This window comes from Centropristis striata, chromosome 5 (genome assembly GCF_030273125.1).
Source record: "Centropristis striata isolate RG_2023a ecotype Rhode Island chromosome 5, C.striata_1.0, whole genome shotgun sequence".
Classification (NCBI taxonomy): domain Eukaryota; kingdom Metazoa; phylum Chordata; class Actinopteri; order Perciformes; family Serranidae; genus Centropristis; species Centropristis striata.
This window is the reverse complement of record NC_081521.1, coordinates 18,120,319-18,145,979: the sequence shown is the minus strand read 5'-3', so window position 1 is coordinate 18,145,979 and position 25,661 is coordinate 18,120,319. Positions and strand designations below refer to the sequence as shown.

General features: G+C 36.6%; 1 protein-coding gene across 2 annotated transcripts; it reads right to left on the bottom strand.

The window, feature by feature from the left end:
- Positions 1-1,282: 1,282 nt before the first annotated feature.
- On the bottom strand, positions 1,283-24,063 carry mapk14a (mitogen-activated protein kinase 14a). 2 transcript variants are annotated; one of them, XM_059332403.1, is made up of 12 exons: positions 23,660-24,063; positions 17,579-17,708; positions 17,330-17,388; positions 12,869-12,980; positions 11,009-11,038; positions 10,733-10,780; positions 10,530-10,644; positions 10,246-10,317; positions 8,579-8,658; positions 3,616-3,694; positions 2,718-2,891; positions 1,283-2,405 (listed from the first exon to the last, which is right to left on the bottom strand). In XM_059332403.1, exons 1-12 carry the CDS (start codon positions 23,776-23,778, stop codon positions 2,341-2,343), a joined length of 1,083 nt encoding a protein of 360 aa, XP_059188386.1. In that variant the 5' UTR covers positions 23,779-24,063; the 3' UTR covers positions 1,283-2,340. The 2 variants fall into 2 exon arrangements, with proteins under 2 accessions (XP_059188386.1, XP_059188385.1); XM_059332402.1 differs by lacking the exon at positions 8,579-8,658 and adding an exon at positions 7,300-7,379.
- Positions 24,064-25,661: the final 1,598 nt, after the last annotated feature.

Genomic DNA, 25,661 nt, shown 5'->3' with positions numbered 1-25,661 from the left:
ACAGCCGTCACACACAAAAATAGCAAATATCGAAAATAAATCTGTGCTGCAGGCTATATGTTCTAAATGCACAGCTGTGGGACTGTCAATGAAATATGTTTGATTAAAAAAGGGGTTACTAATCTTAACGCAGTTAAGATTTAGATCACAGTCGTGGTTTTACTGCATGATAATTCAGTATGTTGACCTGAGTGAGGCGTTCTGATCTACCTGGTGGAGGATGGAGTGATGAAAATTATTTGTGTTATGTTCGTGCAAACACACATAAATGGGACACTATTTTTAAATTACAGTAGAAAAATAAATAATAATAATGCTTTCCTTTCTGCACTATAATTTCTTGATACTTGCAAAACAATATGTCTGTTTTGGGTAAATGTCACTGCTCTGGTATAGAATTTTAGCATTGTGTCTTGTGTTATATTTCCAGAAACTTAACTGTATAATTTTAACCTTTTTTAAAAAAAAAAACTTTTTCTACATTAAGTGCAAATGCCATAAAAAGGTTAATTCCTTTTATTGCAAATATCAACCATAAAATGGACATTGAGATCTTTTATAATTAAATATTAAACGCTTTTTAGAGAATTCAATTACTTAATGGTCTTGAATGTTAAATTACAGGGTTTGTTTAAAAAAATGTAATGTAAAAATGAATTTTTTTTTAATTGTTTAAATTTAATGTAAAATATATATAAATAAAAATAAATAATAAAAAAAAAGTCTGGCAGTATAAGATGCCAAAGCCAAACACTTAAAATTATATTAAAGTTTTAAGAAAACAACTTTATTCTACAAATATTTTTGTTTTTAAATGCAGATATTTGCTGTATATTATCCATATATTTGAAGAAATTTTCTGTAAAATTACGTAGTTGTTTACCATTATTTGATGGTAAATGTTTGACTTTTTACCTTTTATTTGATTTGATTTATGGTTAGGGTTATCTGTATCTACACTGTAAAGTGATTTTTTTTATTTAACCACAGGAACATTAGTGGTCATTCCTCCTCCTGCCCACCGATGATTCATGGTGCACTTAAAGAACAAATCCATTTTTATCATGTTTGTCTGAACAGCTCATCTGAGGTTTGTTTGTCACCGTTTAGCACAAGAGGAGCTGCAGCCCAGAAAAAAAGTCAAAATAAGCATCGAGTAAATATGGTAACATATCATAAAATCAAATGGTCTCTTGGAAAAATCAACTCATTATCCAGTGAATTCACTGCTTTAATATTTGTTTGGAAAACCAGGAATAAAAAGTAACCAGAAACACATGAATCTCTTAAAAATAAGTCTTTATTTTGTTAAACAAAGGACTGAAGATAGTAGTTACTCTGCTGGACTGAAAATAGTTTAAGGGATCCTGCGATTGTTGTTTATAAATACCACCTCCACAAAGTATAAATACATCTGAAATCCCTCTTTTGCACATTGAAGCAGTTTTTCTATTAGAGGTTTTAGCGTGACACTTAAAATTCCTGTAAACCAACAACACACTCTCGCACACAAAGTCTTTAACTGCTGCACAGACTAAAAGTGATTGCTTCATGGCGAGAGATTTATAAAATAACAGATATTTACACAGTTTTTGAGTAGAGCATGTACCCAGTCGTTTCTTTTTTTTCCTACTTGGGTGCCGTGTGGAGCAGCACTGTCCTTTAACAGCAGAGAATAAGATTATTCTGTGGCGCCAGAATACGTACAAGAGTCTCACGGAGCGTCTAAACTAAATCTAAATAACCATTAAAATGTTTGGTGAACGCTGAAGGCCAGTAACTACACACAACAGGCACAGTCTCAAATTGTCAAATAGTTAAAAAAAAAACATCAAATCTACTTCTGTCACAGATATGAAACCCGTCAGAGTCTTTAGAGTCGTTCTAAAGATACAGTGACTCAGTGACAGCTTGGCAGGGCGAGTGGTACACGATCAGGTTTCCAATTGATGGACACAGAAGCTTATTCATAAGTTACTCAATAGAAAATTTAAAAACACAGAAATAGCACAGCTATAGGTCCAGGTGTTTCAGCATCATCAGTGTCACAGTGACGAGTCATCAAAGTCGAAATTGAAAAGAAATCAGAAGAATACAAAATGATTTCAGCTCTCAAGGCGAGAAGTGACATTCCCCAGCAACATTAGTGGTTCATAAATAATAATAATAATGATAACTCTCTCGCTCTCTCTAATGATTCCCCTCACAGGAGCTGAACGTGGACAGTAAAGAGTGAAGAAGGCTGGTAGACTCTCTGACACCAGGTGTGTGTCTCAGAGCTTGTTTAACACTAATGCACATGTTGGAGCTGGTACTAAATGTCGGAGGCTGATGGGCTCGTTACTCCATGTCGTCCTCGTCGTAGACAGGCGGCTCAAAACTACACAACTCCTCGTAGGTCAATCCTGCAGAGAAGGGAGAACATCTTCAGGGTTTCTATACCGGATTAAATTAACAGTATTCAAAGGCCTTTAAACACCTGGAGCACAAAAAATACAAAACAAATACAACTTGGATTATGCATCAAAATAATTCACACTGGCAGCAAATAGAATCTGGGTTTTTAACATGAAAATTCAAGCACTTTTTACTTTCTTTTTAACTTTCACGGTACCTGAACCAAAATTTCCCCCCAATTTTTTTTGAAAAACTATATTGAGTGTAAATTGATCTTGCGGTGTGTAAAGGCCTTTAGACTCTGTAGAATAATGACGTACGTTTCCACTCTTCGATCTCCAGCTCGCGGCTCTCGAAGCTCTGGTCGTACGGCTCGGCCTCGGGCTCGTCCTCCGGGTCGTGGTACTGGGCCAGATAGGGGTGAGCCAGAGCCTCGGCTGCTGTGATCCGCTTGTCCGTGTCCAGAACCAGCATCTTCTCCAGAAGGTCCACAGCTGCAAAACACGTCAACATGGGAACAGATTTAACAAAAGCTCTGGTGTTCTGTCAGATAGTTTTTAACAGTTGTAACCAAAGTTTAACCCTCTGAAAAATATTTTTGCTCTTTTTTACATTTTACTCTCTGTGTCCTTGTATTTCACTGCAATATATAAAATCTATATGAATCTATAAGTCTCGAGCTCTGTGGAATCAGCACAATCATGGCTACAAGTCAGAACAACTCAAACACGTCTTTGTGCAGAATAACAGTTAAAATGACAGAAATCAGAAAAAAAGAAGACATTTTTTAATTTCTTTGATAAATTATTTTTCAAAAATTGGAATACATTTAAATCCATATATAAACACTTTTCCAAGTGTCCACAAGTGTCATGAATATTGTAAAACCAGCATTCTCCACATATTGTAGTATCATACCGCTTCTCCTGTCCTTATTTTAAATGACACATGTAGAATAATTTTGTTTTGTTGACTTTTTCTCACAGAAACATTCCTAACCTATGATCCGTTCAAGGACTGTCGGAAAGTTCAAATTTTAACGATAATGCCCGATTTCACAGTTTCTTCCTACAATAAATAATTTATTTTTGGCGACCTTTCAAAGAAATCATACAGAGGGTCACACCCAAACTCATCACAAAGAAATGCCAAAAACATAACAATAATATAACAAATAACAATAGCAGCATTTTGCAGGTGGGCTCGTGTTTGTTCTACCTTGTGGATTGGCGCCGATGAACACATCAGCAAAGTTCCTCTTGGGCATGATGGGCAGAGAGCTGATGTAGTTCCTGGCCTGTGAATAGATTCGATCAAACATCAACTCACACCAGCAGCAACATGTCGGACACATTCACAACCACCTGCTGCACACATTCTGTTCAGTGCAAACACCTGCAGCTAATCATTCTGCTGCACAGACACATGTGGCTGCATTTACATAAATACTACGAAGAGAACAGATGTCGGTGTTGAAGCTTGAGCTCTCTGCAGCACTTAAAGCTCATATAACAACACTAAAAAAAAAAGGAACTTTGGGTTTTATAGACAGAAACAGTGGTTCTGTGTTTTCAGCTGTTTGTCTGTCACCGCAGGGTTCCTGATTACCTGAAGAGAGACGCATCAGTCCAAAACAAACACTCTGCTGCTGCTGTTTGGAGTCACGTAGCTTGCAGAAAAACATGACTGACAGCCCTTACTTGCTGTCTCACAGCAACACGTTGAGGGGAAAAAACATTATGACTTGGCTTCTATTTGTCCTAAATCCTCCTTTGCAAAGTTTAAAAATATATATTTTTTAAATAGTAAAAAGTATATTTTGGGGATGAAACTTCTTCTGCTTGGCTTAATATGTGTAATCAACATATAAAATGAAAATGGTTGACTTTGGATATCAATGTCATGTCAAACTATTGTATTTTATATTTCCAATGTTCATTAAAAAAAGTTTTAATATGCATTTTTTTTAATGAGAAATGAGTGAATTATCATTGAACCTGATCCGTGAGAGGTAAAGAACACCATTGCACTAAATATTGATTGACATGGTTAGTAATGGAGTTAATGATAGGCCTGTCAACAATTATTTAGGACGACATTTTTTCCCAGAAACTATCACGATAAACTATAGTATTGTTGTATCAATGTGAATTTAGTTTTATAACGATATTAGAGCATAATGAATACATACTTTTCGACAGCAATGAATTTCTAAGTCTGGAGAATATTAAACATTGGAATTGAAATGTGGAAAAGAAATATTAAAATACTCTAGATAAATAAAACATAAATAAATACACTACAACCAAAACAAATAAAATAGACTTTTAGGCTCTGTTAACAAAACATTGCACTGAGATAATCAATATAATATTGGGATTTTTTTTCGGTAATTTGTCCTGCCTGGACAACACAAAAAAGCACAAAAAGTCTGTGTGTAAACGTTAATATTTCATTTTCATATATCGAACGATAAGTCCATATCGTAATTATCGTGACAGGCCTAGTTTATGATGAAATATATCACTGTTAATTGGGACTTTTTGATTTTTGACACTTCTGCATAATAATTAAACATGTCAAATTGACCCACGAACATTAGTGTTTCTACTATCCAATTTTCATCATGATTTAAATACATTTTTCAGGTATATTTGTTGACTCTTATCTCCTGTGTGAGCCAACAACAAAAAGGAAAGATTAATATTATCGGTCATAATTCTTCCTCACAGAGCAACAGAAAAGTTCAGGTTGCAGACTGGCAATTCTTCTTTTAACTGGATGCATGTAAAATACAAAAAAAGTTGAGAGAAGCAAGAGGACGAGGTTCAAGAGATGTTGCAACAAAAGCGGAAAGAAACCCACAGAACAAAACATGACGATGACAGAAAGTGCTGTTAGTACCGACTGAATCACCATCAGATACATTTTAATACGAGCCAGATTAAAGAACACACGATGCGTTAACATTTTTGGAAATTTCAGCTATAATATGTATCAACAGGCCATTATAAGGCCGTTTTTATTATTTTTCGCCATTTAAAAAATTTGACCCTTTTTTAAGTGGGTCATTTTTAGACATACCATAATATGGTGTTTTTTCGCTTTTTTTGTGGACATACTATATTACCACATGTATCAACAGGCTATAATTGACCCATTTTAAGCATTTTGAGGCATTTTAAAATTTGACAATTTTTGACAAAAAAACGGCATACTATGGTATGACTTTCTCTCCAAATTTTTGACATCCTCCAATATGGTGTTTTTCTGTCATTTTAGGACATATTGTGCATTAATGAATAATTCATGTATCAACAGGCTATTATTAGGCTGTTTTTAGCAATTTTAGCCATTCCCAGAATTCTGCCACCCTAACCATGATGAATGAGGTGAATGAGGTGTTTATGTGGGGCAGTGATGTCACCACTGATGTTAATATGGAACCACTGTGGGGAAACACTCGGGACTAGGGATGCTCCAATCGATCTGCCGCCGATCGTTATCGGTCGATATGGACCCTAAACAGGTTGATCGGTGGGCTCTCAAAGTGTCGATCAGAAAAGCCGACGCATATCAATATAGCCCACCGAGTATGAGAAACAAGCCCGGGCAAAACAAATCCCAAAGACACCCGTCACTCAGCTCACTGTAAGAGAAAAGTTTAGACGTCAGGAGCCTTACAGCTAGGGATGGCCGTTTGTCCGGCTTTATGCCGGACAGTCAGGCTTTTAAATCCCCTGTCCGGACATTCATTTATCCTCCTTTTAAGAAAATAAAAAAGGTCCACCTTTTGACACGTTACCTTGTTAGTTTAATACTTATTGGCTAAAAATGTGTGTCAAAAAAGCTGTGTCAAAATAAGTAATTTCGTTGGTTCCATTTTCGTGTCGTGACCTATCAACACATGGCTAATTTGAATATTCAAATGAGCCATGACTTGATTCGCCACCAGGCTGTTAATCAAGCTCTCAGACTGAAAGTCTGAAAATGCCAAACGAAAGACCTCCTTTAACCCAGAATGGGCAAGAGAACACAGGTTTGTTACAAGAAGTAAGAGGGAGTTTCATTTTTTTTGTACATTATGTCTAAGCGATGTAGATGTGAGCAGCAAAGGGAAAGCAGCTATTGAGAGACATGCTAACACTGACAAGCATCAAGCTAATCGGAGTACAACTCTGCTTAAAACCGGGTCATACCAAACAAATCTGCTTGCGTGTCCCCTTGTATGCAAAGTGTACTTCTTTTTGATGTGAAGGAAATGGCCACCATACTTACAGCAGGGACAGTAAAAGGTGGAGGGATATAACATCAAAGCTTATGGAATTCATTGGACTTGACGAGAAGCCTCTTTCTGTGGTGGAAGACACAGGGTTCCGACGGTTGTTAAGGGCTGTTAATCGTTGCAGTGGCAGTAAACTGCATGCCTCTTTTTGTTTAAATTGATTTTGAAGCCTTTTTTGCCTCACTTGGGGAGTAAGGAAAGTAAATTAACTAAATCATATTTATTTTTATTTTATTTCATCTATTGCTCTTGACAGGGCATGTAATATTTACACAGAAAAAAAGCTGATTGTGGTACATAAAGATCTGTAATGTATTTATTATTTATTTTAGAACAATTATGGTTTTAACACTTTAGGTGGTGCACAAGGCTAGATTGTAAATACAGGACATTGAGGATTATTATTAATCTTCCATCGATTCTGTGATCGGTATCGGCAGATTTATGATTCCTGTGATCGATGATCGGATCGGCCCCCAAAAATGCTGATCAGAGCATCCCTACTCGGGACAGATTTAGACACTGAGCCAGAAGCTGCGCTGCTTTAAAAGAAGAGAGACAGTGATTGACAGCAGGCGACCAGCCCCGCTCCGTCTGAACAAAGGAAGCGTGCTCACCTCGTGGCTGGGCATCCTGCTTATTAGAGATGCTGGGGGTGTTCCTGTTAGACGCATTATCTGCTGAAGCTGGTTTATATCTATGAAGCTTGTGTCAAGGGGAGTATAGCGACAGAGCAGAATTGGTTAAGAAGCTCCTCTCTGTGCCACTAACGCACTACAAGGTTATGTTAAAACAAAGTGTCAAGCTTTGACGCAAAATGCGACAGAAGAAGTGAAGATTTAGAGGAAAGACACAGAAACACTTTGCATGACAGTCAATCAGTGGAAGTCAGAGCTCAACATCACATGACATCATTACTGGATTCACACACTGTAAAAAACTTTCAAAAATCATAAAAATGCCATAAATAAACGCTAAATAACTTTTATTAGACATATTAACCATATTAAATATGTAAATGAATATGTGACATTATAGATTTTTTTTTACAGTTAAATAATTTAATTAAAATTAGGGCAACTGTCTGTATTCTTATAGTAAAACTTTGAAGTTAATGTAAAAATAAATTGTTAAAAAAAGTTTTTAAAAAACCCTGTAAAAACCTTTACTGTCAATTAATAGTATTATATAACACACAATTTCTTTAAAAATACAGTTAAACAGTAAATATCTGTATTTAAAAATATATATGTAGAATAACTAAAGTTGTTTTTTTTACTTTAATGAGAGTAAGGGTTTGTAAAAAGTTTTAATTTTTTTAATTACAATAAATTAAAATGTGTATATTCAATTATAATTATAAGATAATATAATAATGTTGCCAGACCTTTTGCCTGTCTTTTTTTTAATGATTTCTTGAAAAACAAACAAATATGCATTCAATTTAAAGTTTTACTGTAAGGAAACAAAGTTGCCTTAAATTTACATTCAGCAATATCTATCTTTTTTGTATTTTTACATAGGATTTACTGTAATTTAACATTCAAGACCATAAACCAATACTGTAAAAAAATATATAATGTCCCATTATATTAATTAACAGATTTCAAATTCCACTTCATGCATACTATTTGTAATAAAGTAATTTCCTTTTTTATTACTTGCTGTAGAAAAACCCTGTCAAATAGTACATTTCTTAAAAATACTTTTTTTTCCTCTTTTTTTTTTTTACAGTGCAGTTGAAGAAGCAGAAAGCGAGTCAAACCCACAAAGTTCAGAGGAAAACATGCTGTCAGTGAGGGAGCAGATCCACCAGGTTATTGTAGAAACAGAACGGTAAGTTTGGAAAAACTGGTTAGAGAAAAAAACCTTGCAGATATTTTTTAATTAACTCACAGAGTCTGAAGATATTTTCATCAAGAGCTCGGGCCCCGGGGTCCCGACGAGCAGCATGATCTGCTTCAACTGATCAATGTCTACCGGAGCTCCGTAAAGGAAGACCAGAGGCTGGACAAGTGGGAGAACTGTCACCTGACTGTTAGTCTTCACCCCTCAGATGTTAAAATCACTATAGTTACTTTGTTTTGCACAAAGAGGAAGCCGACACGCACAGAAGAGAGGCAGTGTTTGACCTGCAGACAGCTGACAGCACGACACAAGGAGAGAGAGGTAAACAGCCCTGAGCACTAGGGATGGGAAGAATTAATCCAATTTGGTCGATCAGGTGGAATTTCTAATCGATCTGTGTATTTGTTTAATTTTAAATCTATGACTGCGTATCAGTACTCACTGAACTGAAACACAGCTGAGCGTTCAGTTCTGCGGCCGTACGTCAATAAGCCAATGAGCAGAGATTTAAGTTGGATAAAGCTACAGTTTGCAAACTGAAAGTTGCAAAAACAATTAGAAAACACACAGAAATACAAGAGTATTAATTTGAGCAAAACTAGCTTACTGTATCAAACATTGCTAGCATGAATTACTAGATTTAATTTTATTCAAAACTTATTTAAACACAAAATACACTAAATATGAAGATTACTGTGAAAACTAACCTCATGCCTCTTCGGGGGCTAAAACATAAAACACTGAACTCCTTGACAGTTTAATCTCACTTGAGTAAGTTAAGATTGACAGGAAGTCTGTCTTCATCCTTTCAAAATAAAAGCGTTGGATATCAAAACAGGCTTTTGCACAGTAGTGTGTGTGTGTGTATGTATATATATATATATATATATATATATACATATATATATATATATACACACATTTTTTTTTTTTGCCCATGTATGCATGTTTTTATATACTGGAGTACAGTTTTGTACAGTAATGTTTTTCCATGGTTTCCTTGATAACGATTTTGGTTATTATCAAGAAAATCATGGAAAATGTCTAGATATCAGCTCTTAAATTAAACTCTTATCAGCTATTTTTGGTGTCATCATTATATTTGGCCAAACAAATGTACCTTTAGTTGTACCGGGCATTAAAATGAACAAGAAATTGAAGAAACAAGGGTGGTCTAAGAATTTTTTCCATGACTGTATATCTTTTATTTTGTGCACGTATGCATGTTTTATACATACTGGAGTATCTGATTAATCGATTAACTGATCGTAAACGTTATAGATGCTGGAGTTGGCAGCTTTCTTCCAGACGCCCATCCCTAGTGAGCCCTGACAGCAGAACACAGACTGTATGAGGTGCAGACTGACAGGCTGCAGCGCTGCAGGCAGAGGGAGGGAGGACCACTCTGTCGCTGCAGGAAGAGTCGAAGCATGTCAGTGCAGAAGTCGAGCCAGAGGGAAGTGTGGAAACAGGTACTATCCGTGTTACATGTTTAATATTAAAGAAAGGCCTCAGGCAGCGTCATGTCAATCGGGAAAGAAAAGCAGAAAAGCAGGTTTCTGACAGAGGAGAAGCACTGCAGCTCCGTTTGTGCCACTGAGCAGAGCAGAAAGAAACAACAAATCAGGACTCAACCTCAATGTGCCTCTAACTGGATGTGTTATGCAAATGTTGTGACAGAGGAGCGTCTCTGCACGGTCACGTGAAAAGGATACGGTCAGATCCAGGAAAGAGAGTCTTCCCAGTGAGGAGTTCTGCCATGATACAGCCCACTGACCAGATGTCCACTGAAACACAGAGAAGCATGAAACATCTATTAGGGCGGGTTTCACACATTCAGCACCACAGCAGATCGTCTGTGACGCTCTCACTGGACATTTTAGTGGGGCAGATAAGCAAACCAATTGTGCATTTTGATAAGTTCAGGGTTGCAGTGCAAGTGTGAAACGGTGAAACAACTCTTGTATCATGATGTTAAAGTCTCTGTATGGTTGTGTACCTGTCATGTTGTAGTGCATCCAATTCAACATGATCTCCGGAGCGCGGTACCAGCGCGTGGCCACGTAGCCGGTCATCTCATCATCAGTGTGTCGCGCCAAACCAAAGTCCAAAATCTGAGAGCAGTACAAAAAAAAAAGAAGCCGTTTGCAAAACATTCAGTGTTGACTCAGGATGAAGCGACGTGTTAAAGAGTTCACTGACCTTCAGCTCACAGTCTTCATTCACAGCCAGGTTACTGGGCTTCAGGTCCTGAAGACAGAATATCTGATTATTCCTGCTGTCACGACTGAACACAAGCCTGTTCACATTATATCACTGACGCTGTGTAAAAGTAAAGGTCCTGTTTATGACTCCACCTCTCTGCAGTGTTTGCACAGTCCGGTCGCTGCCATAAACTCTCACACACTTTTTAAATCCTGTCGAGGTCAGAGACACAGTGACATTAGAGAGACATAAACAATCAAACATGGCACTCACTCTGTGGATGATGTCTGCTGAGTGGATATACTGCAGAGAGACGGAAGAGAACAATTAAACACATTATGATCTCTGTATGAAGATGCATTGATTTACCACCCGTGCAGCACAGTGGAGGAGCTGTTGATTCATCTACATTTTGGGAAATAAGTTCATTTGCTTTCTTGGGTAAAATCACATCACCCCTGTCCTGAAGTCTCTTCACTGGACCCTGTTGCATCCAGGATTCAGTTTTAAATTCTCTCTTTGCACGCCCAGGCTCCTGCACATACAGCTGAGCTACTTCACACACGTTTGTCGGCTCTGTCTCATTAAATATACCAGCTGTTCCACAAATCCGGCTGAAAAAACATGGTGATCGATCATTTAAATCTGCAGCACCTAAACTCTGTTTTCTCTGCCTCCACCTTTACAGTCTGCTGTTTCTGTGGAGTCTATTAAAAACCAGATAAAGACGAGATATCGTTTTGACCTGCCTGCACTGTGTATATTTATGTTTTTAAGCATGCATTACATTCTCCTTCTCTTCGAAAAAGGCCTCTATAAATAAACTTTACTTACTTATATCTGTTCAGTAGTACCCGGCCTTCAACATCAGCTTCATTAGTGTGTTTTTTTACTCTCTTTTTTTCCCGTTGCGGGCTGTTGTTTGTGTGTTGTGTTGTCTGTTGTTTACACGGCTTACAGGGATATTAAAAATTGTGCTTGCTGGAAATAATTAATTGCAAATATTAATTGGCGCCTACGGACACGAGTCAAAACTCAGAATAACTGCCAGACGATATAGAGGACTTCAAAAGATCAAAAAAAGCAAACAGCACTTATACAAAACAAAAAAAGTAGAAGTAAAACGACAGTTCCTCATCTGTGTTTAGGTGGAAGTGAAAATGAGCAGATTTTTTAATCACATAAGCTCAGAAGCTGCAGTATTTAGGCTCCTCGAGCTGCTGGAGAACTATTAACATTTTCCTTTAAGTGGCATGAACGACTTCATTCAACATCCATAAATATGGAAACAAAACATCTATTTGGCACACTCCGTGAGTGTCTGGATGAAGTTTTTGTAATGAAAATAACCACTTTCTGAAGCTTCAGTAACTTAGAGGAAACATGGCAGAAATGGAAAGTGTATAATTCCCCAAAATGCCCTTCTCTAGTTTAAATATTTTTTCATATGTATGCAAGCCCAGTAGTTCATATGTAGGCTATGACTGCACATCTACATGTCTTTTATTGTCATTATTTCTTTCCTCTTTAAGAACACAACATCCCAATTCTTGTCCAAATTAAAATTGCAAAAAACGGAATAAAAATAGAGAAAAACTGGTGCTGCATTGGCTGCGTTCGAACCAATCAATGCACACTTAAATCTTTGGACCAATAACTGCACACTGGGCTGGAAAGTCAACACTAGAGACTTTGTAATGACGAGTTAGTTTGTACTTAAATCAGAATAGATAAGAGTCCTGTGCATGCTGGATCTCTGCAGAGAATGACCAGATTGAATCACTTTGTTGTAAAAATGACATGCAATTAGAAAAAAACTGTTTTGAACTTGCAAAATCAGATGTTGTGTTGCATAAAATCTGCTGTTTTACTATTGGTGTAGTAGTATATTTCAGTGAGTTTTTATGATGTAAAAATCCTAGAGGCAAGTGTAACTGTTTATTTGCTGCTTTGGTGCAACCGCTCTTATTTCAGTAATGCATAAAGCACAACTTTGTAATAATTTGCATTTTAATGAGGCTAAGTTTGTGGTTGCTGCTACAGGTTTGTCTTTATGCTGAGCTCAGCAGATATGGAACGAAAACAAATGAGCGTTAATTCCCAAAATGTGGAGTTATTTGTGTTTGTGCTCACCTTCAGCCCTCGGAGGATCTGGTATATGAGGAACTGCACGTGGTCGTCTGTGAGCTTCTGACATTTCACGATGTTGTTGAGATCTGCTCCCATTAAGTGAGTCACCAGATACCTGCCAGTCACAAAAGTGTAAACAGACACAAAGATCAGAAAGGCGTGCCGTCATTCTCTCACTTCACTAGAAGCCAGATGGATAGAAATTAATGTTTTTGCACTTGCAGAGTTTGTTTGCAGTGTGAAACTAATTTCCCATATGGCCGCGTGAGCATAAACCGGTTTAGCTGCTACTTCTTTTCACTCTCGCTTCTCTCCAGAGGCTCTGAAAGGCCGAGCCCTGCACAAATGGAGCGTCATTCAACAGCAACACACCCAGATAAATGGGCTTAATGGGACTGCAGCAGTGGATAATTCAACTCTAATCCCAGAGCCGTTTTTAAATGCTAAAACAGCTCTTGTGGAGGAAGGAAGGCGAGAGCAGGATGCTGCAGCCAAAACACACAGAGCCATGTGCTGCTCAGCAAATATCCACTTCATGAATACTCTTCCATTCTCACACAGAGCACAGCGAGGCCTTTAAATAGCACCTGGTTACGCTTGAACTTGTTCTCTGCAGCACACGGGGACACAGACACTCTGCAAAGTTCACCCGCCTCGGAAAAAATGAAAAGGGATATAAATAGTGACCTCTGTTTTCTTCTCTCCTATAGAAACTGGTGCTGTGAGGAGCCTCGCCGCAGCGCTCTGACTCAGCCTGTATTTATAGAGCCGGGGGGAGCCATGCTCGCTGCACCTGCATATCTGGGATTTTTCCTGGATGGGTTATTGCATTCAGAACATTTCTAATGTTCCAGCAGATGTGCAGATAAACAGGGCCATATTTCCTCCTCGCAGACGGTGACTCAGCATGTATTCTTCTGTGTAGTGTAAGAGAATATCCACACCGCCCACCTCAACTCTCCACCCTCTTTATTCCCATTCTTCTTTCCTTTCTTTCTCTCAGGAGCTCAGTCTCACACACAAGCATCACTGCTCATTGTGAGGAGCAAGTTCAACTGTGTTTCTGTGCAGAGTGTTGTTCCAGGCTGCTATATTTCCATTCTGCAGGAATGATGCACATTAACCTGTTATCATGCCACTGACCTGCAGGGAGAACACATTCCTCTTTCACAGGCTTCAATATATCTGAATGAAAATGTGCTCTACAAGTCTCCTCTTTACACACATGCCTGCTGCACTTTGAGGCAAAAACCACAGATTGTTTCTCATGCATTATTTTCACCTCTTGTCTGTGAGCTGCATAAATCGGGTCTGACTGGAAAGTTGAGACTCTAGTGGATTCAATGAGCCCAATGTTCTTCATGTGTGATGATGTTAGTGAGTGAAACTTGAGCTCAGTGTATAAAATGAGCTAGAGACCTAGAGCATTCAGAGGACGGATGTCTTTACACACTATGTCCAAAATAAGGGGCTTTCTTAGCAGGCAACACAACACAAGTGCTGGAATAAAATCACAGAAAAGACAATTTTTCCAAGCAAATCACAGCATGGATTTCTATATATTGTTTGAAAGGTCTTAGTGTATTGATGTAATTTTCTGGAGGGTTTTGACCATTTTTATGCATTCTTGAATAAGAATAACTTCCTAATTCAGCAGCAAATGCGTTTAGAAAATAGTATCAACCCATGAAATTGCTGTAAAAACGAATGGGACACAGTTGAGCTGGAAATGGACCAGAACAACTTGTGCTGCATCTCAGATTATTCTTCAGGTTCGAGCTTTCAGATGATGTTCACCACTTATATGTGGCATTTATCGTTGACCTGCTATCTCCCCCTAAACATCCACTGCCCACAACCCCCAATTCTCTATAAAAGAGGGCTCAATGACAAGGGGTTAACAGAGATATTATCCTCACTTCAGCATTCTCATGACTTTGCCATGAACAATATGAAAAGGTCATGTAGACACACAGGATGGGGGTTCACGACTGAGGGAAAAAGGCCAACTTCAGCACACTTCACTTCTCTGCATCAGCCCTGGCTGTCAATGTCTGAAGCCTGCTTCACATTCTGCATTAAAACATGTGGTGATGTGACAGTGGAAAGCTCACAGTGCAGCATGACTGCACCTTATCTAACTCACTGCCAGAGACACCGTATAATACCAATAACACTTTCTGCACACAAACAGTATACGCATCATGTTTGTCGGCCAGGAAAAATAAAATAAAATATTTACCCTGTGAATCTCACTTGTGGGATTTAAACGCATGTTTTCTTTGACAGATCAACAAAAATACTGTGCAGAAAGAAACTGTAAAAACAGGCTTTATCGTCAAGATTTTAACTTTCCGACAGTCCTTGAAGGGGTCATTGGTTAAGTAAGTTTGCATAAGAAAAAGTGACCAAAATGAAGCTTAAAATGTTGATATTTGTGTCAGAATCACTTTATTCTACATGTGTCCTTTAAAATAAAGTGTTTGCACTAACCAGATCCTGTTAAAACATTAAATTCTGCTCCTCAGAGACACTGTGAAGACATGACTGATTCTGCTGAGACCAACGGTCACGTGACAAATATTCACTGAAAATCTGTTTACACATAGCAGAGAGGAGAGGACAGGAGAAGCTGTTTACACAGAGCAGAGAGGAGAGGACAGGAGAAGCTGTTTACACAGAGCAGAGAGGAGAGGACAGGACAGGAGAGGCTGGAAACATGACAATACTTCAATATGGACAATATGTGTAGACACCAATTTCTTTCCAATATATTAATTATTCCAATTTTTAATTGAAAAAGAAAATCAACTTTTTCATTCGTTTTTTTTTCATTTTTTCTGATTCATTCTAATTGTGTTATTCTGCACAAAGCCATGTTTGAGTTGTTCCCACTTCTAGCCATGATTGTGCTGATTCCATAGAGCTGCAGGACTTACAGATTTATAGAGATTTTATATGTTTCAGTGAAGGACACAGAGAGGAAAATGTAAAAAGAGCAAAAAATGCCCTGAAACAGCTCGTTGGGATTCAGAGGGTTAACCTTCAGGTGAAAGAGCAGAGGCAATTGCTGAATAAATAAACACGTGTGGACAGACTGCATTGCGTAATGGATTTGCATAAACCAAACTCTACTTAAGATGTCAAACAGCGACTGCATGTCTGTAGTTTTATGACTCAGCTCAAACTTGCAGCATTTTGTGTTTTAGCAGCAGTTTCCCACGGTTAACAATCAGGGAGCCGTGTCTCCATGCTCCTGGTCTCTGGTCTGGGAGTGGACATCTTCTCCCAGTACTTCAGTGGGTTTCCTCCCACACAAGATGACATTCATGTGAGGGATTAGAAATAACTCTGCTGACCGAGGCCTCAGACATGCAGAGGGGGTCTCTGGGGGGTGGCACTGCCCACATCTCCGCACAGTAATGTATAAAGTATGAAATAAAAAATTGAGCGGGAGGAGAAATGTGACTCTGAGTATTTAGTCGAGGCACATTCTTATGTTGGGTGTCAACTGAGAGCCGTAGCAATTTGATCCTGATACAAGTCGGTCAGTGTGAGAGAAGAGAGTCAGCGCCTTGCTGTCCGCTTCCCACTTCTAACCACTTCTAACATCAACAAACAATAACTACCTGTTAGACTGATACGTTTCACGAAGCAGGAAACAAAGGGAGGGAAGCTGCTGGGGAAATAACTGGAGTGAATAACTAACAGAGCCAACAGTCTAAGAAATGTTCCAGTGTGTTTAGTCAGCTGGCCGGCAGCCAGGTGTTTCCCACCGCAGCCACGACTCAGTCTGCAGCCTGTTCAACTCTGTTTCTACAATCTGAACCCAACAGGCTGTTTCAGGGCAATTTTTTACCTTTTACTCTCTGTGTCCTTGTTTTTCACTGCAATATATAAAATCTATATAAATCTGTAGGTCCTTCAGCTCTATGGAATCAGCACAATCATGGCTAGAAGTGAGAAAAACTCAAACCTGTCTTTGTGCAGAATAACACAGAATGACAGAAATCAGAAAAAAAACAAGGTGAATTTTTCTCATAAATTATTTTTTAAACTGTGACTAAAAACAGAATTTGGATAAACCCTTTTCCCAGTGCCCTTTAGTGTCATGAATATTGGGGGGTAAAAACGTTTTTCTCCACGTATTGTACATATTGAAGTATTGTCAGAACTTAATGTTTTTAACAGGATCTGGTTAGTGCAAATGCTTTATTTTAAATGACACATGTAGAATAAAGAGATTCTGACACAAATATCAACATTTTAAGCTTCATTTTGGTCACGTTTTCTAATGGAAACTTTCCTAACCGGTGATCCATTCAAGCAACGGAAAGGTCAAATTTCAGCAATAATGCCCGTTTTTACAGTTTCTTTCTACGATATACGGTGTATTTTTGGTGCTACTTTAAAGAAAATACAATCCAGTTCAATTGAGTGTCGCAGAGGTAATTAATCACTCACACATCAGTGAATTCCTTCAGACTGGTAGCAGGGCTGAAGACATCTAGGAGGCCGATCACCTGCAAAGATATTAAAAACACTTAACACAGAACAATGTGCAGCAACTTAATTATGAGGAAACAGGGGACATAATAAGCCAACACACAGTGAGCCATTGCATAACCCAACACAAACACGTCTGGGGTTTTTTCTCTTTATGACTGTTCACCGTCAGTCAGAACAAAGAGGAAGAGAAACAAGTCGACTCACATTTTCGTGCTTCATGTGCTTCAGCAGCCGCAGCTCTCTATAGGTCCTCTTGGCGTGGATGATGGACTGAAACGGCCGAGACAGTTTCTTAACAGCGACCTTAAAGGGGATCTTCATGTCATACGCAGAACTGTTGCAAAAAGGGGGAAAACATATGAGCTTTTATTTTATCATTAAGAATACATTTTTTAATTATTTTTAACTGTTATTCTGCACAAAGACATGTCTGAGTTGTTCTATCTTTTAGCCATTATTGTGCTGATTCCATAGAGCTGCAGGACTTATAGATTTATAGAGATTTTATATACTGCAGTGAAACACAAGGACATAGTAGTCTCTGTGTTTCCGTTGAAGTTGAAGTGAATTTTGAAGCGAAATTCTGAAATGTTGCATAAACGGAAAGAATCAGTGTGTTTCCATCAGCTGGTTCAGAACCAGTGAACAAAGCTGCAGTAACATACTTTGGTCAGCAGGTGGCAGTGTGATGTGTTGCTGTAGGCTAATCCGACAGCAAACGGGAGGAGAAGCAGAAGAAGAGAGAAAACAACAACAAAGAGGGAGAAAATGCGTAGAAGTCTTCAGGGATTAGATTCAACTTCTAATTGTTCTTTCATGTCAGAGGAAACAGCTGATCAGTCATGTGATTAAATGTTTCAGAACTTATTCAGAAAAAGTTTCCATCTCCTGTTTAGAGCATTAACTATTTTTATAGAAAGACAAAAACGCCCAAGCGAGCATAAACACTTTTATGTGCATTTTCTAATCAAATTTTGTTGTTTCCATCAAGCTTTTCTCGTGCAAATCTTCAAAATGTGCAGACAGAATTTGTTGATGTAAACACGATGGGTGAATAAAAAACCCCTGAAGCAGCTTGTTACTGTTCACATGATGGACAAAGTTTACTGTGAATATCTGAGCAGTAGTGGTGTGAATCAGCGTCTTGGCCCTAGATACGATTTTATCCTGATTCTTGAGTCACAATACGATATTATTGCGATTCTAAGCATTCTGCGATATGGTGAGTATTGATACAATTTATTGCGATTTAACTGTTTGACTGCATTTTGTGTCCACAAAATTACATTCAATCAAGAATTGTTTTGTCCAATCAGAGAAAACTCAGTGTGTTCATCTCACTTCAGTCTTTTCATTTCTCCACAATAAGAGTCAAACCCACAGACTGACCAACAAAGTATTCAGTCAAACTGAACTGATATCAAACATGTGTGGACAGCAACAACTGCAGCATTTTATCAAACTTTCACAATTAACAAGCTTCACTGCTATCAATATCAATTTTTGTTGAATGAAACAAAGAAAAACCCCTGATCTTTGCAGCTTTATTTTGACAACTTCCCGTCACGATATCCTGACCCACAATTTCCCAATTTCTACTTCTACTTTTTTGTGGTAATTTATACTTTTTCTTGCGATTTTGACTATTTTTTTTGAAGGCCAGTTAACTGTTTATCTTACAGTGAAACTTTAGATTTAATGTAAAAATATTTTTAAAAAGAAATCATTAAAAAAGGGTTAAAAAAAAAACAAAAAAAACTTTAGCCTACATTTGCAGCATTATTTTGACAACTTCCCGGCACGGTATCCTGACGCACATGGTGTCTATTTATTCATTCGATCTTCTAGTTTCATATGATACCGGTATCTTCATTATATCAATACTTGGCAGCCATGAATCGATATAATATAGCTATGCAAAATATCTTGATAACATTCTATATCGATTATTCACCACCTCTAACAGCTTTAATGTTGAGGTGAAACAAACCTGCAAACACCAATACTACTAATAATAATAACATTTAGCTGACTAGTTGCTCACCAGCAGCAGTTTGTCTGTTATTGCTGTCTGACCTTTGGGAGAACGTCACATGTGTACAGGAGGAGAACTGCTAATCCTGTGATTAATCAACAGCCTGAGCCATAATATTATCTATATTTAGCCATCAAAGTGGAAAAAGTTGGGATACCATCAAAGCAGTCAATGTCTGGCTAAACTCTATATTTAAATTTTTAAAAATGAAGCAGACGTTACAGAGGCTAAAAGTCTTTTTCTGCTTTGAGTTTGTCTCTGTGGGATGCTTCGTTGTTTTGGATCATCCATATTTATGAGATGGTTGTTGTGGAATTGTTATTCCTACCAGAGCCAGACAGATGTGGGAAGTTTGAGACTGATGCAGATAATGATTTTATAGAGGGGGAATTCATCAAAAAAACAATATGGTATTTTTTTTTTAGCTGGAATAAAAACAAATCTTTTTTATGTGGACTGTGCACTGATTTTTCACCACTGTAAATGTTCCCTGAGCTACTTTCTCAAACGTAAACCTTTAATAAATAATATTTTATATTGTTATATTTTTTACATTTTACAAAGAATATATTAGAATGTGAGACAACTCAAAAAACAACTGAGAAAATAGGGATTAAAAATAGCTAAATATAGTTTCAGTCCTGACCATTTCTAAAAACAAAAGAAAAAAAAAGAATAGCTAACATTTTCTGCATTATACAGAGTTTAACAAATGTATTAGACCACAGCAGTCCTAAATTAACAGCATTAGTAATAATTTAGGTTTCTGTAATGGTTAATGCAGTAGTATGTAGAAGCTCTTTAACCCAAATGAGATTTTTATTGTTTAAATATAAATTATTAGTGTTATCCATGATTATTCAAATTTTAGCGTTTCCCAAAAAAAACAAAAACCTGTAAAAATAGTAAAGCACATAATTATTTCTTTATAAATTAGTCAAATTATAGTTTTTTACTTACATTCCTGAACAGAAAATGAGTTTTAGTTGTTGAATGTTATATATACTATCTTTATATAAATAAATGAACAGTAACACACTCCCATTCTGTCCTTTAAGGAATATAGATGGACACAACAATTCAGGTGAACATTTGGCATCTTTAAAGCAGCTGCAAGGAGTTTTTAACTGCACTGTAGAAAAAATAATAACTGAAAAAAAGTCCTCAATTAACCGTAAACAACCATGTTATTTTACAGAAATATATATTTTAAAATATGGATATTATAAAGTAAATATCTACATTTAGACAGCGTCTTTGAGTGTTTAGAAAAGCACTTTATAAATGCAATGTATTATTATTATTATTATTATTATTATTATACAGCAATACCGATAGGACTTAGATAGGCCAATATCGGCCGATAATATCTGTAAATTGATATGTCAGTCAGGTTCTAATTCCTACAGATGTGTTTTCTAAGCATATGCATGTTTAAAAAGCTTGACAGATGGACCCACACAGCTCTGACAAAAAGACATGTGTATGGGTTAGTATGGCTGGAAAACGTTATTTCAGCCTGAACAGTGTGTGATGTCTGCAGGGAGCTGAGCGGAGCGGAGCAGGGGGAGTGTTGGCTGGGAGTCTTCAGGCTGCAGGCAGCGCTGCTCCCAATCTGCTGAGAGATGACATTTTCTGCTGATGTCGCCCTTTTCTGCAGCCTTCAGCAGCTCTTACTGCACCTCGTTTGGTTTGGAGAGCAGACTCAGCCCATTCTCAGCCCAAACTGGTTTTCTCATCTGCCTAAAAAACTACCACGCTCACTTTTAGTTTGGAGTTCGTTTATAGTTCAAAGTGTTGATTTTTAATCATCAGGTGGAGTTTAAATTATTCAGTTCAGATCACTGAGAAATGTTTGGGAGCTTTAACCCTCTGAACCAGTTTCTGTGTCCTTGTATTTCACTGCATATAAATATGTAAGTCCTGCAGCTCTATGGAATCAGCACAATCATGAAACAACATGTGTTAGTGCAGAATAACCCAGTTAGAATGACAGAGATCAGAAAAAACAAGCAGGTTGAATTTCTCTGATAAATTGCTGTTTTTTAATTAAACATTCTGCAGTTCTGTCTCTGCAGATTCAATCATGTCTTCACAGTGTCTCTGAGGAGCAGAACTTTATGTTTTTAACAGGATCTGGTTAGTGCAAACGCTTTATTTTAAATGACACATGTAAAATAAAGAGATTCTGACACAAATATCAACATTTTAAGCTTTGTTTTGGTCACTTTCTCTAACAGAAACTTCTACATTTTCAAAGGGTAAATGTTAGGAGGAAAAAAACAATCACAGTCAATGCACTGACAGTAATCTGACCAGCAACAGATTATCCTATCGCCCAGCAACAGCACAGCTGTTCGCCTCCATGTGCAAAACAAACATCTGCCCACTAAGTCAAGTGTCCTCTGACAGTGTCGTGTCCCAGATAGCATCAGCCGACTTAATCACCACACCAACGCAAAGGAGCCATCCTATGGAAGCTTACACTTTTTCCACAAAGTAGCTTTAAGGAAATCCACCTCGAGAGCAAGGTCTTAGAAATACATAAATAACTCAAGGGACAAGATCATATCTCCACCAGAACTTCTGTTGTAGAGCTGAGGAAAAGAGGAGCAATTATGTTTTTTAAGGCTGGAAGATTTATTAAAATGATGAGACTACAGGTAATTTAGGACCAAGTGTGACCAGAAAAGTTTCCTGGTCTTATTGGATGATTTACAGTTAAACGACTGTCTGACCTGCAACTAACAGTTAATTTAATTATGAACTAAAAAATGAAAAACAAAACCACAGAAAATTACTGTATTATTTAACAGATTTTTTTTCTACATTAAGAGCAAACACCATAAAAATGTTAAAATCTGTAATTTTTTTTACAGTATTATTAAATTGCGTAATAGTCTGGAATTTTAAATTGCAGTGATTTATAGTCTGGCAGTAAAATTTCCAAAATACTTGCAGTCATGTTAAAGTAAAATAAAATAAAAAAAACTTTTAACCCAGTTATTTTATAGATATATATTTTTCTTTAAATTATAAATATTTATTTATTACTTTTCAGATAGGTTTAATTTTTGTTTAAGATCATTTATATTTACTCCTCAGACACATCAGGATTTTGTTGCACTGTTGCTTCTGTAAATATGGTCAGCAACAAAAAAAAATCTATTTAAAAAAAACTGAAAATTAACTGAAACCCGAGCTGCTTTCTGTTACATCATGGGAAAATTGTATTTAATTGATTATTAAATTAACTTTCTGATAATTAACAAAATATGGCAAATGATTATATGCAAGGCCAAGTTTATACACACACACACATATATATATATATATATATATATATATATATAAAGCACTAATTGTAATGCTTTTTCTAATGAATTTGAATTGGTAAATAAAAAGAAACTGAAACCTGTGCTGTTTTTTGGTGCATCCTGGGAAAATTGTATTTAATTATTTTATTTTACTTTTTAGTATTAAGACACTGCATATTAATTAATTAATACAAAAAGAAAAGTATAACCCCACCCATTTTAATGCTTTGTCTATTTAATTTGGTAAATTGAAAGAAAAAGAATAAGAAACAGCTGCCTGGTGCATCTGGGGGTGATGATTAACACAACTGGAAAACTATTATATGCAAGGCCAATTATTTATATATGTATATATATATATATATATATATATATATATATATATATATACACACACACACACATATACATATACATACATACACACACAATAATGTGTTTTCTAATGATTTTGAATCATACAGTCTAAGCTTTGAATTGGTAATTTTTTTTAAAGGAAGAAAGAAAAGATAACAGAAAAAGAAAGTGAAACCTTGTGCTGCTTTCTGGTGCATCGGGGGAAAATAAGACATGTCAACAAATTAATTATTCTTTAAATCGTAGTTATGAAATGAGTCAGCCAGCAGTACAACTATTAAAGTAAAGAGTCACAGATAAAGACTCTGCAGCTGATCTTCAGTTAGAGCAACTTCCTGCTCGCAGCCTGTGTTGCAGTCAGACGGGTTTAAAAAAAAAATCAAGTTTTACAGGCTGAAAACTGGAGCAGGACGCATAAAGAGAAGTCTTGTTTTCTTGTTGAAAGGGACACATCGTGGCTCCACCTTGCTACGAGCTAACCTAACTTTAGCATCTGCAGCGCAGGCCTTGTCTAAATGAATGGAGGTTAAGTTAGGTGACGGTGCAACACAAACTAACAAATAAAAAGTAACTTACCACACGGATCCGTAAGCGCCGGAGCCCACCGGGGACAGGTGCTGGTAGCGCTCCGGGACTTCCCATATCGTCTTGTTGACCTCCTGCCGATAAAACTTGGGTCTCTCTTTCTGCGACATTCCTGCAGAACCGACCGCCGACCACCGACTCGACTTTCCGCTGCGAGCTGCTCCTCCGAGCCGCGCACTGAAAACTTTATCCGAGTTAAAGGAGAGCAGGAGCCGCTGAATCTCCCGCTCCTACCGTCAGAGAGGCTTCACACGGTCGGGAAGTTACGGTGCTTTCTTTCTTCTCGGCTAAATGTTGCAGAATCACCGTCTGCTGAATGCACGTTTTTAAATCTTCACGCTGTTTGGTCCTCTCCGCTTCAGACAGCTCCCGAGATTTCACCCCGCTTGCAACACACGCCGCGAAATCTCGCGAGAAAGCCGAGCCTTACGAGATTATTAAAAAAGAAGAAAAAATAATCTGAAATATATAGAGAATATACGACGGAGTATTAGGGCTATATTTAGAAAAATAAAAATAATTACTAGATTAAAGTAGAAAATATTGAATTAATTACAAGAATAAACTTTAAAATATTGAATTAATTACGAGAATAAACTCGAAAATATAGAGGAGAGTTGTGAAAATGAGGGCCTCGTAATTTATTCAATATTTACGACTTTATTCTCGGAATTAATTCAATATTAACGACTTTAATCTCGTAATTATTATTTTTTCTAAATGTGGCCCTAATACTCCGTCGTAAAAATTGACATTGACAAATAAATGAATAAATGTAGTGCATCAATTGCAAATAATAAAACATGAAATAATAATATAATGCATTTTTAATATATTTTTTGTATTATTACATTTGTTTGCAGGTAAAAGAAAAACGAGAATCTAGACATAAAATAGTGGAATTGCAAATGTAGAAATCCTAAACATAACATCAAATACATTAATAAAAATGTTGTTATATAGTTATTCTTTTTCAAATTAATAAATTGAATGTATACGTTTTGTAGACCTAAATGCAGAGTGATAAGTAATATGTATTTATACAATAATCCAATAATATAAATAACATTTGGCTGCTAATAACTATGATTTTGAGTACCAAACATTTATTAATATTTAGTATAAAAAAGAAGTATATTTATAGTATATCGTAATTGTTTTTCTGCTACTTGACTGCCATTTTAAAACTTATATTGGTGCTTCGGCGTCTTTTTCCTTTTCTGTTTTTTGAATTGATTTTTTTTTTCTACCATATTTACAAAAGCAACAAGGCAGGTTGAACACAGCATCAAAAATCTAAATATGGTATATAAAAAATTAAATTAATAAATTGAAGTGCAACAATTGCAAATAATATAAATTAAATAACAATATAATAATAAAATAACAGAATGACTCATTTAAAATAATAAATGATCAAATTTTAATTATTGATATAAAATAACCTTTGAATAATAATTTTTTTATTATTAATGTTTTCAAACTCATATGGGCTGCTTCAGGAAATTACAATACTGGCTAAATTCATTACAACAAGCATTAAAAATAGTAGTGGTTAATGTTGTTGTTTTTAATAAAATTGTCTGTGTATATAATATTATGCCATGATGAGAATTGTTAATTATCAGATTTTATTTTTATTCTTTCTTCACCTTTACATCTGCGAGTGATTTCAGTTTCAGGTTTTTTTTGTCTCAATTTTCATTTTTCTTTTACTTGCATGACTTTAATTGCATTTTACTTGATTTTTCTTCTTTTTTAATACATATTTTATTGTTTGAAGGAGCCTGAAAGCCAACGACTGCTGCCTGTATTTGGTGTGCACGATTATAAAAAACAAATTGAAACTAAGCAGTAGTTTAATGTTTAACTTTTTCACTCTTCCATTGCATGCATTTCATACAATGCATCATATTTTATTAAGATGACCACATGTTGTGAAATATTTATCTGCAAAGTATATAACTGTCAGAAAAATGTGAAAGAAACAAAA

Bases quoted from the DNA above. Each gene is read 5' to 3' on its own strand.
- mapk14a (XM_059332403.1), bottom strand. From the start codon at position 23,778: ATGTCGCAGAAAGAGAGACCCAAGTTTTATCGGCAGGAGGTCAACAAG. The intron at 17,709-23,659 runs GTAAGTTACTTT...TTTTTGCAACAG, and splicing joins GGCGCTTACGGATCCGTGTG to TTCTGCGTATGACATGAAGA. The intron at 17,389-17,578 runs GTGAGTCGACTT...ATATCTTTGCAG, and splicing joins AGCACATGAAGCACGAAAAT to GTGATCGGCCTCCTAGATGT.